Source organism: Mobula birostris, chromosome 17 (assembly GCF_030028105.1).
Source record: "Mobula birostris isolate sMobBir1 chromosome 17, sMobBir1.hap1, whole genome shotgun sequence".
Lineage (NCBI taxonomy): Eukaryota > Metazoa > Chordata > Chondrichthyes > Myliobatiformes > Myliobatidae > Mobula > Mobula birostris.
Genome location: NC_092386.1, coordinates 6,397,091 through 6,412,691, shown reverse-complemented (window position 1 = coordinate 6,412,691; position 15,601 = coordinate 6,397,091). Strand labels below are relative to the sequence as shown.

General features: G+C 42.9%; 1 protein-coding gene across 1 annotated transcript in view; it reads left to right on the top strand.

Annotated features, from left to right (window-relative positions):
* Positions 1 to 15,601, top strand: part of adgrv1 (adhesion G protein-coupled receptor V1) — a 525,473-nt gene that overhangs the window by 38,192 nt on the left and 471,680 nt on the right. Inside the window, exons 6-8 of the mRNA XM_072281026.1 lie at positions 854 to 1,419; positions 10,704 to 10,974; positions 13,628 to 13,957. Coding sequence (XP_072137127.1) covers positions 854 to 1,419; positions 10,704 to 10,974; positions 13,628 to 13,957 — 1,167 coding nt within the window. The remainder of the gene's footprint in view (positions 1 to 853; positions 1,420 to 10,703; positions 10,975 to 13,627; positions 13,958 to 15,601) is intronic.

The window sequence follows — 15,601 nt, the reverse complement described above, 5'->3', positions numbered from 1 at the left end:
GGTGAATATTTATGTAATCAATTATTTTGAGTTTTATATTTGTAATTAATTTAGATCACTTTGTAGAGATCTGTTTTCCCTTTGACATGATAGAGTCTTCTTATGTTGTCAAAAAAAAAGCCAAATTAAATCCACTGTGATTCAATATTGTAAAACAATAAAACATGAAAACTTCTAAGCTGGGGATGAATACTTTTTATAGGCATTGTGTATATGTGTATATATTTTATATATATAATAAAAGGGCGCAAAAAAGTGAGGTAGTGTTCATATATTGGTTCATTGTCTTTTAAGAAATCTGTTGGCAAATGGGAAGAAGCTGTTCCCAAAATGTTGAGTGTGTACCTTCAGATACATGTACCCTCCTTTCTGTTGTAATGAGAAAAGGGGATGTCTTGAGTGTTGGAGGTCCTTAATTATTGATGCTGCCTTTTGAGAGATTGCCTTTTGAAGATGTCCTCGATGCTGGGGAGGCTAGTGGCCATGATGGAGCTGGCTGAGTTTACAACTTTCTGCAGCTTTTTAAAATCCTGTACAGTGGCCCCTCCATACCAGATGGTGAAGCAACTAGTTAGAATGATCTCCATGGTACATCTGTAGAAATTTGTGTGTCTTTGGTGACATAGCAAGCCTCCTCAAAGTCCTAGTGCAATATAGCCACTGTTGTATCTTCTTTGTAACTGCATCAATATGCTGGGCACAGGATAGATCTTCAGAGGTGTTGACACCTCTGCCACTGGTGGTTTTGGAGAGTGCTATTTCATTAACCAGATCTATGATCATATTCACAAGGTAATTCAGCTATTAATTTACCTGTTCTATATCCAAGCCTATTGCTTTCTTTTTCTTCCAGATTCCTGAAAATGAAGAGGTTTTCACTGTCCAGTTGACGAGTGTTGAGGGAGGAGCTGAAATTAACTCTACGCAAAGTAGTTTTCAACTGGTAATCAATAAAAATGATTGTCCACTCCGATTAGCACAGGCAGTGTACACAGTGCCTGAGACTGTTGGTGTGATTAGCATACCAGTCATTCGAGGGAGGGACCAAGATGGAAAATTAATTGGTTCTGATGATATTCTGATCTCTGTTGATTACCAGATAGTTGCTGGAAACGGTTCTACCAACGCACTGTTACACTCTGATTTTATTGATCTCCAGCCAAACAGGACCATTGTTTTCCCTCCATATGTTTATGAAATCAATCTGAACTTTCAGATTATTAATGATTCTGACCCTGAAATTGCCGAGTCCTTTCAGATTGTTTTACTTGAAGCTACGGTACAAGGAGATGCAGTGTTGCTTAGCCCGAGTAAAGTTCAAGTTATTGTTGAGCCAAATGACAAACCCCATGGAGTTCTGTCAATTAACAGCAGTCTGTTAGCACAGACAGTTGTGATTGATGAAGATACGTCAACAAGGTAGGATGCAGCTCTTTTCATCTCCTATTACTGTGCAGTGTGTTTGTTTACAATAGGGTCTTTAAATAATTATTAATCAAGATACAGTAACTGTAATTACTAACTTTTTTCCATAAATGGTACATTTTTCCATTAATAAGTTACACAAGAGAATCCACAGATGCTGGAAATCCAGAGTGACTCAGACAAAATGCTGGAAGAATTCAGCAGGTCAGGCAGCATCCATGCAGAGGAATAAACAGTCGACGTTTCGTGCTGAGACCTTTCTGCTTGTTATATATTTCGGAATCAACATCAGTGAATATGACTCTTCTGCAGTCCGAAACATCGTCTGGTTATTCCTCTCCACAGATGCTGCCTGACCTGCTGAGTTCTTCCAACATTTTACTCTCGCACCACCATTTTGTTTTCTCTCTGCTATAATTGAAGGTATTTTATATTATTTAATAACATGATGTTTTCATTGTTCACTTAGTGAATTCTATATAAGGTATTTCGTCATTGTTGCTATCAATCTCGATCATTGCCCTGATTCCAAGTTGCTTATTGACCTATCAATGTCTGCTCCATCTGGAGAAGTCAGTGTGCACATAATGAGTGCAACTACTACAGGTCGACCTTCACAAATCCGACTACCTGTAATCCGGTTCCTTCGATAATCCAGCACTGATTATGCTTAATGTGATCCTTCTGTAATTCGGCATTTTCACTAATCCGGCACTCCTCAGGTCCCAATGGTGCCGGATTAGTGAAGGCCGACCTGTACTACTTTAGCCCATCATCCCTACAGGGGCTTAGGCCGCTAACGGCAGCTCGCGAGAGTCCTCTGCCCTAGGCCTTCAGGTGAAGATCCTCCCTCTCCCAAGGATGAAGTCTTTGGAGCATATGTTGGGTTTCTGTCACTCTGAGGTTTTTCAGGATGGGGTTGCTAGCCTCATGGTCAACCCTCCTCCTTTCACAGCTAAGCTTGGGACTGTCCATGGTCAAGTCATTAGTGGGCTTTGAGTAGGCAGAAATATTGTTTATGAAGTGGGCCTCCGTTTGGGTTCTGAAGGTAGAAGTGGAAATAGAAACATAGAAAATAGGTGCAGGAGTAATCCATTCGGCCCTTCGAGCCTGCACCGCCATTCAGTACAATCATGGCTGATCATACAACTCAGAACCCTATACCTGTCTTCTCTCCATACCCCCTGATCCCTTTAGCCACAAGGGCCTTATCTAACTCCCTCTTAAATGTAGCCAACGAACTGGCCTCAACTGTTTCCTGTTGCAGAGAATTCCACAGATTCACCACTCTCTGTGTGAAGTAGTTTTTCCTCATCTCGGTCCTAAAAGGCTTCCCCTTTATCCTCAAACTGTGACCCCTCGTTCTGGACTTCCCCAACATCGGGAGCAATCTTCCTGCATCTAGCCTGTCCAATCCCTTTAGGATTTTATACGTTTCAATAAGATCCCCCCTCAATCTTCTAAATTCCAACGAGTATAAGCCTAGTTCATCCAGTCTTTCATCATATGAAAGTCCTGCCATCCCAGGAATCAATCTAGTGAACCTTCTTTGTACCCCCTCTATGGCAAGAATGTCATTCCGCAGATTAGGGGACCAAAACTGCACACAATACTCTAGGTGTGGTCTCACCAAGGCCTTGTACAACTGCAGTAGTACCTCCCTACTCCTGTACTCGAATCCTCTCGCTATGAATGCTAGCATACCATTTGCCTTTTTCACCGCCTGCTGTACCTGCATGCCCACATTCAATGACTGGTGTACAATGACACCCAGGTCTCGTTGCACCTCCCCTTTTCCTAAGCGGCCACCATTCGGATAATAATCTGTTTTCCTGTTCTTGCCACCAAAGTGGATAACCTCACATTTATCCACATTAAATTGCATCTGCCATGAATTTGCCCACGCAGCTAACCTATCCAAGTCACCCTGCATCCTGTTAGCATCTTCCTCACAGCTAACACTGCCGCCCAGCTTCATGTCATCCGCAAACTTGGAGGTGCTGCATTTAATTCCCTTGTCTAAGTCATTAATATATATTGTAAACAACTGGGGTCCCAGCACTGAGCCTTGCGGTACCCCACTAGTCACTGCCTGCCATTCTGAAAAGGTCCTGTTTATTCCCACTCTTTGCTTCCTGTCTGCCAACCAATCCTCTATCCACATCAATACCATACCCCCAATACCGTGTGCTTTAAGTTTGCACACTAATCTCCTGTGTGGGACCTTGTCAAAAGCCTTTTGAAAATCCAAATATACCACATCCACTGGTTCTCCCCTATCCACTCTACTAGTTACATCCTCAAAAAATCCTATGAGATTCGTCAGATATGATTTTCCTTTCACAAATCCATGCTGACTTTGTCTGATGATTTCACCACTTTCCAAATGTGCTGTTATCACATCTTTGATAACTGACTCTAGCAGTTTCCCCACCACCGATGTTAGGCTAACTAGTCTATAATTCCTTGGTTTCTCTCTCCCTCCTTTTTTAAAAAGTGGGGTTACATTAGCCACCCTCCAATCCTCAGGAACTAATGCAGAATCTAAAGAGTTTTGAAAAATTATCACTAATGCATCCACTATTTCTTGGGCTACTTCCTTAAGCACTCTCGGATGCAGACCATCTGGCCCTGGGGATTTATCTGCCTTCAATCCCTTCAATTTACCTAAAACCACTTCCCTACTAACATATATTTCGTTCAGTTCCTCCATCTCACTAGACCCTCTGTCCCCTACTATTTCCGGAAGATTATTTATGTCCTCCTTAGTGAAGACAGAACCAAAGTAGTTATTCAATTGGTCTGCCACGTCCTTGTTCCCCATGATCAATTCACCTGTTTCTGACTGTAAGGGACCTACATCTGTCTTAACCAATCTTTTTCTTTTCACATATCTATAAAAGCTTTTACAGTCAATTTTTATGTTCCCTGCCAGCTTTCTCTCATAATCTTTTTTCCCTTTCCTCCTCTGCTGGACTCTGAATTTCTCCCAGTCCTCAGGTGTGCCGCTTTTTCTGGCTAATTTGTATATTTCTTTTTCGGAATTGATACTATCCCTAATTTCCCTCGTCAGCCACGGGTGCACTACCTTCCCTGGTTTATTCTTTTGCCAAACTGGGATGAACAATTGTTGTAGTTCATCCATGCGATCTTTAAATGCTTGCCATTGCATATCCACCGTCAACCCTTTAAGTATCATTTGGCAGTCTATCTTAGCTAATTCACGTCTCATACCTTCAAAGTTACCCTTCTTTAAGTTCAGAACCTTTGTTTCTGAATTAACTATATCACTCTCCATCTTAATGAAGAATTCCACCATATTATGGTCACTCTTACCCAAGGGGGAGAGGGGCAGGGGGGGAGGCGTGGCTTTATTGGTAAGAAATGATATTAAATCGTTAGAAAGATGTGATATAGGATCGGAAGGTGCAGAATCTTTATGGGTTGAGCTAAGGAATAGCAGGGGTAAAAAGACCCTGATGGCAGTTATTTATAGGCCTCTAAACAGCTGCAGGGATGTGGACTACAAATTACAACTGGAAATAGAAAAGGCTTGTCAGAAGGGCAGTGTTATGATAATTGTGGGGGATTTTAACATGCGAGTAGATTGGAAAAATCATGTCGGCACTGGATCTCAAGAGAGAGAATTTGTAGAATGTCTGCGGGATGGCTTTTTAGAACAGCTTGTTGTTGAGCCCACTAGAGGATCGGCTGTACTGGATTGGGTATTGTGTAATGAACCGGAGGTGATTGGAGAGATTGAGGTGAAGGAACCCTTAGGAGGCAGTGATCATAACATGATTGAGTTCACTGTGAAATTAGAAAAAGAGAAGCCAAAATCTGATGTGTCGGTGTTTCAGTGGAGTAAAGGAAATTACAGTGGCATGAGAGAGGAACTGGCCAAAGTTGACTGGAAAGAGACACTGGCGGGAAAGACGGCAGAGCAGCAGTGGCTGGAGTTTATGCGAAAAATGAGGAATGTGCAAGACAGGTATATTCCAAAAAAGAAGAAATTTTCGAGTGGAAAAAGGATGCAACCGTGGTTGACAAGAGAAGTCAAAGCCAAAGTTAAAGCAAAAGAGAGGGCATACAAGGAAGCAAAAATTAGTGGGAAGACAGAGGATTGGGAAGTTTTTAAAACCTTACAAAAGGAAACCAAGAAGGTCATTAAGAGAGAAAAGATTAACTATGAAAGGAAACTAGCAAATAATATCAAAGAGGATACTAAAAGCTTTTTCAAGTATATAAAGAGTAAAAGACAGGTGAGAGTAGATATAGGACCGATAGAAAATGATACTGGAGAAATTGTAATGGGAGATGAGGAGATGGCAGAGGAACTGAACAAGTATTTTGCATCAGTCTTCACTGAGGAAGACAGCAGGATACCGGACACTCAAGGGTGGCAGGGAAGAGAAGTGTGCGCAGCCACAATTACGACAGAGAAAGTACTCAGGAAGCTGAATAGGCTAAAGGTCGATAAATCTCCTGGACCAGATGGAATGCACCCTCGTGTTCTGAAGGAAGTAGCTGTGGAGATTGCGGAGGCATTAGCGATGATCTTTCAAAAGTCGATAGATTCTGGCATGGTTCTGGAAGACTGGAAGATTGCAAATGTCACTCTGCTATTTAAGAAGGGGACAAGGAAGCAAAAAGGAAATTATAGACCTGTTAGCTTGACGTCGGTGGTTGGGAAGTTGTTGGAGTCGATTGTCAAGAATGAGGTTGCAGAGTACCTGGAGGCATATGACAAGATAGGCAGAACTCAGCATGGATTCCTTAAAGGAAAATCCTGCCTGACAAACCTATTACAATTTTTTGAGGAAATTACCAGTAGGCTAGACAAGGGAGATGCAGTGGATGTTGTATATTTGGATTTTCAGAAGGCCTTTGACAAGGTGCCACACATGAGGCTACTTAACAAGATAAGAGCCCATGGAATTACGGGAGTTACATACGTGGATAGAGCGTTGGCTGATTGGCAGGAAACAGAGAGTGGGAATAAAGGGATCCTATTCTGGTTGGCTGCCGGTTACCAGTGGTGTTCCGCAGGGATCAGTGTTGGGGCCGCTTCTTTTTACATTGTACATCAACGATCTGGATTATGGAATAGATGGCTTTGTGGCTAAGTTTGCTGATGATACGAAGATAGGTGGAGGGGCTGGTAGTGCTGAAGAAACGGAGAGTCTGCAGAGAGACATGGATAGATTGGAAGAATGGGCAGAGAAGTGGCAAATGAAGTACAATGTTGGAAAGTGTATGGTTATGCACTTTGGCAGAAAAAATAAACGGGCAGACTATTATTTAAATGGGGAAAGAATTCAAAGTTCTGAGATGCAATGGGACTTGGGAGTCCTCGTACAGGATTCCCTTAAAGTTAACCTCCAGGTTGAGTCAGTAGTGAAGAAGGCGAATGCAATGTTGGCATTCATTTCTAGAGGAATAGAGTATAGGAGCAGGGATGTGATGTTGAGGCTCTATAAGGCACTGGTGAGACCTCACTTGGAGTACTGTGGGCAGTTTTGGTCTCCTTATTTAAGAAAGGATGTGCTGATGTTGGAGAGGGTACAGAGAAGATTCACGAGAATGATTCCGGGAATGAGAGGGTTAACATATGAGGAACGTTTGTCCGCTCTTGGACTGTATTCCTTGGAGTTTAGAAGAATGAGGGCAGACCTCATAGAAACATTTCGAATGTTAAAAGGCACGGACAGAGTGGATGTGGCAAAGTTGTTTCCCATGATGGGGGAGTCTAGTACGAGAGGGCATGACTTAAGGATTGAAGGGCGCCCTTTCAGAACAGAAATGCGAAGAAATTTTTTTAGTCAGAGGGTGGTGAATCTATGCAGTTTGTTGCCACGGGCAGCAGTGGAGGCTAAGTCATTGGGCGTATTTAAGGCAAAGATTGATAGGTATCTGAGTAGCCAGGGCATCAAAGGTTATGGTGAGAAGGCGGGGCAGTGGGACTAAATAGGATAGAATGGATCAGCTCATGATAAAATGGCGGAGCAGACTGGATGGGCCGAATGGCCTACTTCTGCTCCTTTGTCTTATGGGATGTGGAAGGGAGACCTTTCATTGATTCAGTTGTGTTGTGCTTACTGAGAAAGCCGCAAGAAAATTAAACTCGGGTTGTACATGATGACATATGTACTTTGATAATAAATATACTTTGAACTTTGAGGGAGGGGAGGCAGGATCAGGTGACAGATGCATACATTGCCATTTGTGGAACTGACAGGTGAAAATTGGCTGTTTCTGGAGAACCAGTGGGTAGATTTAGATAGAAAAAGCTGAATCAGAATCCAAATCAGTTTTTTTTCCACTGATAAATGGCATGAACTTTGTTGTTTTGTAGCAGCACTAGAGTGCAATACAAAAACATACACTGTGCTGTCAATGATAAGAAAGATGCACTGCATAAAAAGAAGGATAAGTAGTGCAAAAGGACAGCAAAAACAGTCAGATCGTTTTCATGGGTTCAATGTCCATTCAAAAATCTGATGGCAGGGGGGAAGAAGCTGTTCCTGAAAAATTGAGTGTGTGTCTTCAGGCTCCTGTACCTCCTTGATGTTAGAAATGAGAGAGGGCTCTTCCTGTGTGACAGACAATAGACAATAGGTGCAGGAATAGGCTATTCAGCCCTTCGAGCCAGCACCACCATTCACTGTGATCATGGCTGATCATCCACAATCAGCACCCCGTCCTGCCGTCTCCCCATATCCCTTCACTCCGCTATCTTTAAGAGCTCTATCTAACTCTTTTTTGAAAGAATCCAGAGAATTGGCCTCCACTGCCTTCTGAGGCAGAGCATTCCACAGAACCACAACCCTCTGTGTGAAAAAATTCTTCCTCAACTCCGGTTAAATGGTCTATACCTTGTTCTTAAACTGTGGCCTCTGGTTCTGGACTCACCCATCAGCGGGAACATGTTTTCTGCCTCCAGTGTGTCCAATCCCTTAATAATCTTATATGTTTCAATCAGATCCCCTATCATCCTTCTAAATTCCAGGGTATACAACCCCAGTCGCTCCAATCTTTCAACATATGACAGTCCTGCCATCCCGGGAATTAACCTCGTGAACCTACGCTGCACTCCCTCAATAGCTAGAATGTCCTTCCTCAAATTTGGAGACCAAAACTGCAGGTGTGGTCTCACCAGGGCCCTGTACAACTGCAGAAGGACCTCTTTGCTCCTATACTCAATTCCCATTGTTAAGAAGGCCAGCATGCCATTAGCTTTCTTCACTGCCCGCTGTACCTGATAGGGGTCCTTAACGATCGATGAATCAGACTCAGAATGCTGTCTTTTTGAGAAGTGTTCTGGACGCTGGGGAGGCTGTCCATGATGGAGGGGCTGAGTTTACAACCCCCTGCAGATTTTTCATCCTGTCCAGTAACCTCTCCGTGCCAGTCGATGATGCAGCCAGTCCTGTTGAAGGAGATCTCTGGAACGGCGCTCTTCCTGGGTGCTACACTGGCCAGAAGAAAGCATTCCCAAATTACCCTAGAGCGTAATCTACCATTACCCCAGCAGTACATTGATGTGGAGAAAGGGAAAGGTATTAAGGATCATGTGATCACTGTGTCACACAGTAACTTGCAGTACCATAGACCTAAGCACACTTGAATCTTCTATTTGCCTCTCACTTCAGACTGAGGAACTTAGTGGCAAAGCGATTAACATTTTTATAACTCAAGCCAATGAAATGCTTCTATTTGTGGAAGAGCTCATATGTTGTATGATTGCCATTTAATCATTACACGTTTAGCAAGAGAGTGGTCAATCTGTGGAATTCATTGCCACGGACGGCTGCAAAGGCCAAGTCATTGTATATCTAAGGTGGAGGTTGACATTTTCCTGATTAATAAGGGCTTCAATTTCAAAATCAAGTTTAATGTCTCTGGCATATGTCATAAAATTTGTTGTTATGCAGCAACAGCACATTGCATTACATAACTAAAACTGAATTACATGAAGAAATATATATACAGTATATTAAAAAGCTAAATTAAATTAGTAATGCAAAGAAGTAGTGAGATAGTGTTCATGGGTTCAATGTCAGTTCATAAGTCTGATGGCAGAGGGGAAGAAGCTGTTCCCTGATTGTTGAGTGTGTGCCTTGGGTAGAAGACAGGAGAATGGCATGGAGTGGGAAAATTAATCAGCCATGATGGAATGGCAGAGCAGACTCGATGGCCTGAATGGCCTAATTCTGCTGCTATGTCTTATGGTAAAAAGACAGTAAGCTTCACTCCATGGGACAAAAATGATATTTGTTGCAGAAGCTGTAATAATTGGATTTAGGAAGCAGGTATTAAAAAGGATATTAGAAATGAGGGGTTGAAATGGCAGTTTAGGGTATAATTTATTATCAAAGTACTTGTATGTTACATTTACTACCTTGATTCATTTTCTTGCAGGCACTTATAGGAAAATGTGGACCGATCATTGAATTTATGAAAAGCTATGCATAAACAATGTTTGAGAAACAAGCAGCGAGCAAAATAAGACAAACGGTGCAAATAAAAGAAAATAACGCTAGGAACATAAACTGTTAAGAATCATTGAGAGTGAATCTGTAGGTTGTGAAAGTCAGTTCAGTGTTGACGTGAGTGAAGTTATCCACGCTGATTCAGGAGCAAAAGGGTTGAAGGGTAATAACTGTTCTTGAACCTGGTGGTGTGGGACCTAAGGCTCATGTACCTCCTGCCCAGTGGTAGTAGCGAGAAGAGAGCATGGCTCATGGATCCCTGGCTTCTTCCACCTCTCGTCAATAACCAGCTCTTTGGTTTAGCTGACGCTGAATGAGGGGTTGTGATTGTTCACCACTTGACTAGATTTTCAATCTCCCTTCTATCCGGTGATTTATCACTACCTTTGATTTGGCCAACAAAAGTGGTATCATCAGCAAACTGAAATATAGAATTGAGCTATACTTAGTCACACCATGACAGGTATACCTCATGTTCTCTGTATTTGTTTTATTTTCACTGTTTGTCTCCTTTTGCAGGTTGGTTGTGTGTCAGTCTTTACCTATTGATGTGTAGTTTTTTGTAAATTCTATTGTATTTTCCCTTGTAAATGCCTGCAAGAAAATGTAATTTTAGGTAGTATGTGGTAACAGATACGTATTTTGATAACAAATTCACTTTCAACTTTGTTAAAACACTCATGAGTAGTGGCTGAGAAATGAAATTGAAAATTTGACAAATTTCAGATGCTGATACAATAGAGTGCTTGTTAAATCAAATAATCCCTTTGTATATTCTGGCTACAGATTTGATGGAATTACGATTGTAAGGAACGGAGGGACACATGGTAATGTCTCAGTAAACTGGATTATTTCACGGAGTATCGGTGACTCATCAGTGGTCACTGAAGACCTCAAGCCGTCATCAGGATCTCTGCAACTTGTTGAAGGGCAAATGCTGGCTGTTGTGCCCCTCACCATTGTTAATGATGATATTCCCGAGGAAGCAGAGGCTTATCTTTTCCAGCTGTTAAACAGCACAATAACAGGAGGAGCAGAGCTGGATGATCCCGTGCAAGTAAGTATATTAAAACTCTTGAAAATTGTAAACTCTCTGAACCATCAGGTGCCTGAACCAGTGTGGGTAACTTCACTCACCTTAACTCTGAAATAATTCCACAATCTACAGACTCATTTTCAAGGACTGTACAACTCGTATTCTCAGTACTATGTCTGTCCCTCATTTTTCTTCTTTTGCACTGATTGTGTGTAGTTTTTCTTTGATTCGATTGTATAATTTTGTTCTGCTATGAATGCCTGCGAGAAGACTAATCTCAGGGCAGTATAAGGAGAGATGGATGAAACTTGGTAATAAATTTGCCTTGAACTTTGAAAGCCTTACGATGAAACAATAAATCAGAAACTGCTGGGAACACTCGCAGTGGTGATATCTGTGGAAAAACAAACATGGTTTATGTTTTCGGCTGGAAGCTTGTGCTTCAAAGTCTTCCAGTTTCAGTGCAATTTTACTTACTATAACTTACAGGAATGTTGTTAGTCTTGATCTCTACTGCTATCACAAAAAAAAGCAAATTTCATGGCTTGTATATGAAATGTATATGTGCAGTGTTGTATGATGTAGGCACTCACGGTCTTTCCGTGACTATGATTGTTCTTGGCAACATTTTCTGCAGAAGTGGTTTTCCATTGCCGCCTTCTGGGCAGTGTCTATAAGATGGATGACCCCAGCCGTTATCAATACTCTTCAGAGATTGTCTGCCTGGTGTCAATGGTCACATAACCAGGACTTGTGATATGCACCAGCTGCTCATCTGACCATCCACCACCTGCTCCCATAGCTTCACGTCACCATATCCGAGGGGGCTAAGCAGGTGCTACACCTTGCCCAAGGGTGACCTGCGGGCTAGCGGAGTGAAGGAGCACCTTACAGCTCCTTTGGGAGAGACGTATCTCCAACCGCCACCCAGGTATGTATATACCTGATACATTTCTACGAGTGAGGTCACCTCATCAAGCACCTCCACTCTATCTGCCAGAAGTGGACCTTACTGGAGGCCAAACATTTTAATTCCTATTCCCATTCCCATCCTGCCATGTCGGTCCATGGCCTCCTCTTGTGCCGTGATAAGGAAACCCTCAGGGTGGAGGAGCAACACCTTATATTCCATCTGAGCAGCTTAGAACCTGATGGCATACATATTGTCTTCTCTTTCTTGGATAAAAACTTCCCCTTCCCTTCCTCTCTTCTTCTATTCCACACTCTAGTCTCTTACCTCTTCTCCTCACCTGCCTTTCACCTCCCCCTGGTGCTTCTACTTCTTTTGTCTTGCGTGTGGATCTATGATTTGCTGTTTGGAGATCATTTGGGTATTCCAGCACTCTGCAGTCTCTGAGAAGGTTCTGGGAGGCAGAGGCAATGGGACCCTCATGGTGGACAGGCTGCGAGCTGATGTTCAACTCCATTTCGCTGACTAAAGCTTCCATTGTTTTCCAATTAAAGCGACGGGGGAGATTGAAATATCAAGGTGAATGTGGAAGCTTGGAGGTCCTTTGGGTGCTTCAGTGCTCTGCAGTCTCCGAGAGGATTCTGGGAGGCAGAGACAGTGCGCACAAACTTCATGGCGAGAAGGCTGCGGGATGGGGCGCAAACTGGTGTTCAATTCCATTTCGCTGAGGAAAGCTTCCATTGTTTGCCGATTAGAGCAACGAGGGAGATTGAGGCACTGAGTCGAGTGCAGAGGGAGCACTGGCTGCCTGATTAATCTGCTACAGAGGGGGAAAGGTCTTCCGCTGGGCCCGGAATGTTCCCCAGGTTCTTCTGCAATTTGGATGTGGACTAGGACTGTGGGCTTTTTTTTTCAGCCCTATAGTTTTTTTATATTCTGTGTTTTTCACCCGATCTTTCTTGTTTTTTTTGTGCAGAGAGGGGTATTGGGGTGGGGGGGTGGGGGGGTGGTCAATGTGCCTATTCCGTTTTGTCTGATTTTGTGCAGGAGGAGGGATTTGGTGACTGATGTGCCTGTTCCATTTTTGTTTGTTTTCTTGTGTGGGGAGGGGGGATTTTGGGGGACGATTGTGCTGCCTTTCTTTTAGTTTAAATATCTTTATTGCTTTGCATGACAGGGTGGAGATGCACCTCAATCAAAAGAGGTGTAAGGTGCTCCTTCCCTCTGCTAGCCTGCAGGTCACCCTTGGGCAAGGTGTAACACCTGCTTAGCCCCCTGATCGGGTCATATGAAGCCATGGGAGCAGGTGGTGGATGGTCACATGAGCAGCTGGTGCATATCACCAGTCCTGGCTATGCGACCACGGACGCCAGGTAGACAATCTCTGACAATGGCTGGGGTCACCTGTCTTGTGAAGACTCTGCCCAGAAGAAGGCAATGGCAAACTACTTCCAACAGAAAATTTGCCAAGAACTATCATGGTCAAGACCATGATCGCCTATGTCATACGACACGGCACATAATGAATGAAACCTTTATTGCTGATTTCTTGTCTTTTATTGAAGAAACTTGTGAACATTGTAAATTTTAAATATATGAAAACCTGTATGTTCTGCAGTGCCAAAGAGATGGAAAGAGTGCTTTGATGAATCGTTCTTATTTCAATAATGTGTTTTTTAAAATAATGTATGAATATATTAGATTTTAAATATTTACGCTACTCTGTGAATGACAATAAAACATTTTTATTTTTCTCTTACTTAGATTATATTTTATATTCAAGATAGTGATGATGTTTATGGCTTAATTAGCTTCTATTCTCTGGAGGGACAGAAGATTGAAAGTAGTCCTGCTGGGCGGTTTCTGTCGTTGAGTTTTGGCAGGCACAATGGAACTGTTGGGGCTGTACAGCTGAACTACACTGTACTGTACCTCCCTGCTGGCATTCTGGATCTTTCCAAAGCAAAGGACGACATTCTAAAAGTCTCCAGTCAAAATAGTGTCATCTTCACAGCGGGACAGTCACGGGCGAGCCTCGAGCTGCCGATAAGAAACGATGCATTCCTTCAGAATGGAGCAAGCTTTCTTGTGCGGGTAAATCAGTACGCATTACAAATTTATAACCTCCCAATTCAGTGTTAGCCATCAAAATGTCAATATGATTTGTCATGCATTGTGGATAAAGGAAAGGCAAGGTACGTCGCATCCAGAGATTCTCCGGTTAGCGGACGATTTCCCTCCACGCCTCTCTGACGTAGTGGGGAACCGTGTACGAGACAAGTTACAGCAGTGGTTTGCCATTGCCTTCTGCCGAGTGAGTTTCCAAAGAGATCACCAGCTCGTAACCCAGTACGGGTGGAAAGCGTGCAGGGGAGCCGGCTGGATTCGAACTCGGGACCTTTCGTCCCGAAGTCCGGCACTGATGCCACTACACCACCAACCGTGTTGCATTGTGGATAAATTATTGAAAATTTAAACTAGCTTTTCATTCACAAAAATATCTTCTTCCACTTAAAATGTAATGAGATCAGTCATTTTAATTATAATTCCTCTGACTTCTTTCATTACTGAAAAATGATTTTATCGGTGATACAATATACAGTACAGTGCAAAAGTCTTAGGCGCATATATATGTAGCTAGGGTACCTAAGAATTTTGCAGAGAACCATCATAATTTTATGTATTGCACTGTACTGCTGCCGCAAAAAAACCTGCAAATCTCTCTGTCATCTAGTCCTCCCTTTTTCTTTCATCCATGTGGCTACCTAAGCATCTCTTAATTATTTATTTGGAGATACAGTGCAGAATGGACCCTTCCGGCCCTTCGAACCACACTGCCCTGCAACCCCCAAGAACCTCGATTTAATCCTATCCTTATCATAGGACAATTTACAATGACCAATTAACCCACCCGGTACATCTTTGGACTGTGGTAGGAAATTAGAGGACTTGGAGAAAACCCACGTACTATTTGGAGGGAACATACAGAGTTTCCTTATAGAGGTTGCTGGTATTGAACCCTGAACTATAATAGTGTAGTGCTAACTACGATGCCACTGTGGTGCCCATCCATGTAGTTAACTAAGCATCTCTTAAATATGAGTGAAAAATCCATCTCTGCTTATGAAACTGCTGATATTGTTGTCATTCCCATTATATTAAGTAGATCTGATTCTAGTGGTCCAGAGCAACCTACCAGGAAGTAAGTTTCAGGTTCAAGTTAAATTATCATTCAACCATAGATGAAAATAGCCAAATGAAAGAGCGTCCTTCCAGGACCAAGGTGTAAAACTCATTACCAACAGCACACAGTACACTGCAAATGCCACATAGCAGAAGTAGCACATATGGTTATAATTTCAGGAAAAACATACGGTCGCAAAGAATACAAAATATAGCCCAAGACCCTGAGTTGTCCTGGTCCAGCTTGTTCCACTGTGCCAGCATCAGAGGGCAGCACCGTGTGAGCACCAGAGGGACTAGTGCCAACCCAGTATGGACTCCACAATACCCACAGTGACCTCTACTCTCACCCACACACCTCAGCGTCACCTCTCCTGGAGAACTGCAACAGGCGACCCCGCGGCTTGAGGGCCTAGTCTGCGCACAACCGAGGCAACGCAGCTCCCCCACTGTTGGTCTTGCCAATGAACTGGTGAACTGGACTTGAAGTATTTTAAGCAACACACATCAAAGTTGCTGGTGAACGCAGCAGGCCAGGCAGCATCTGTAGGAAGA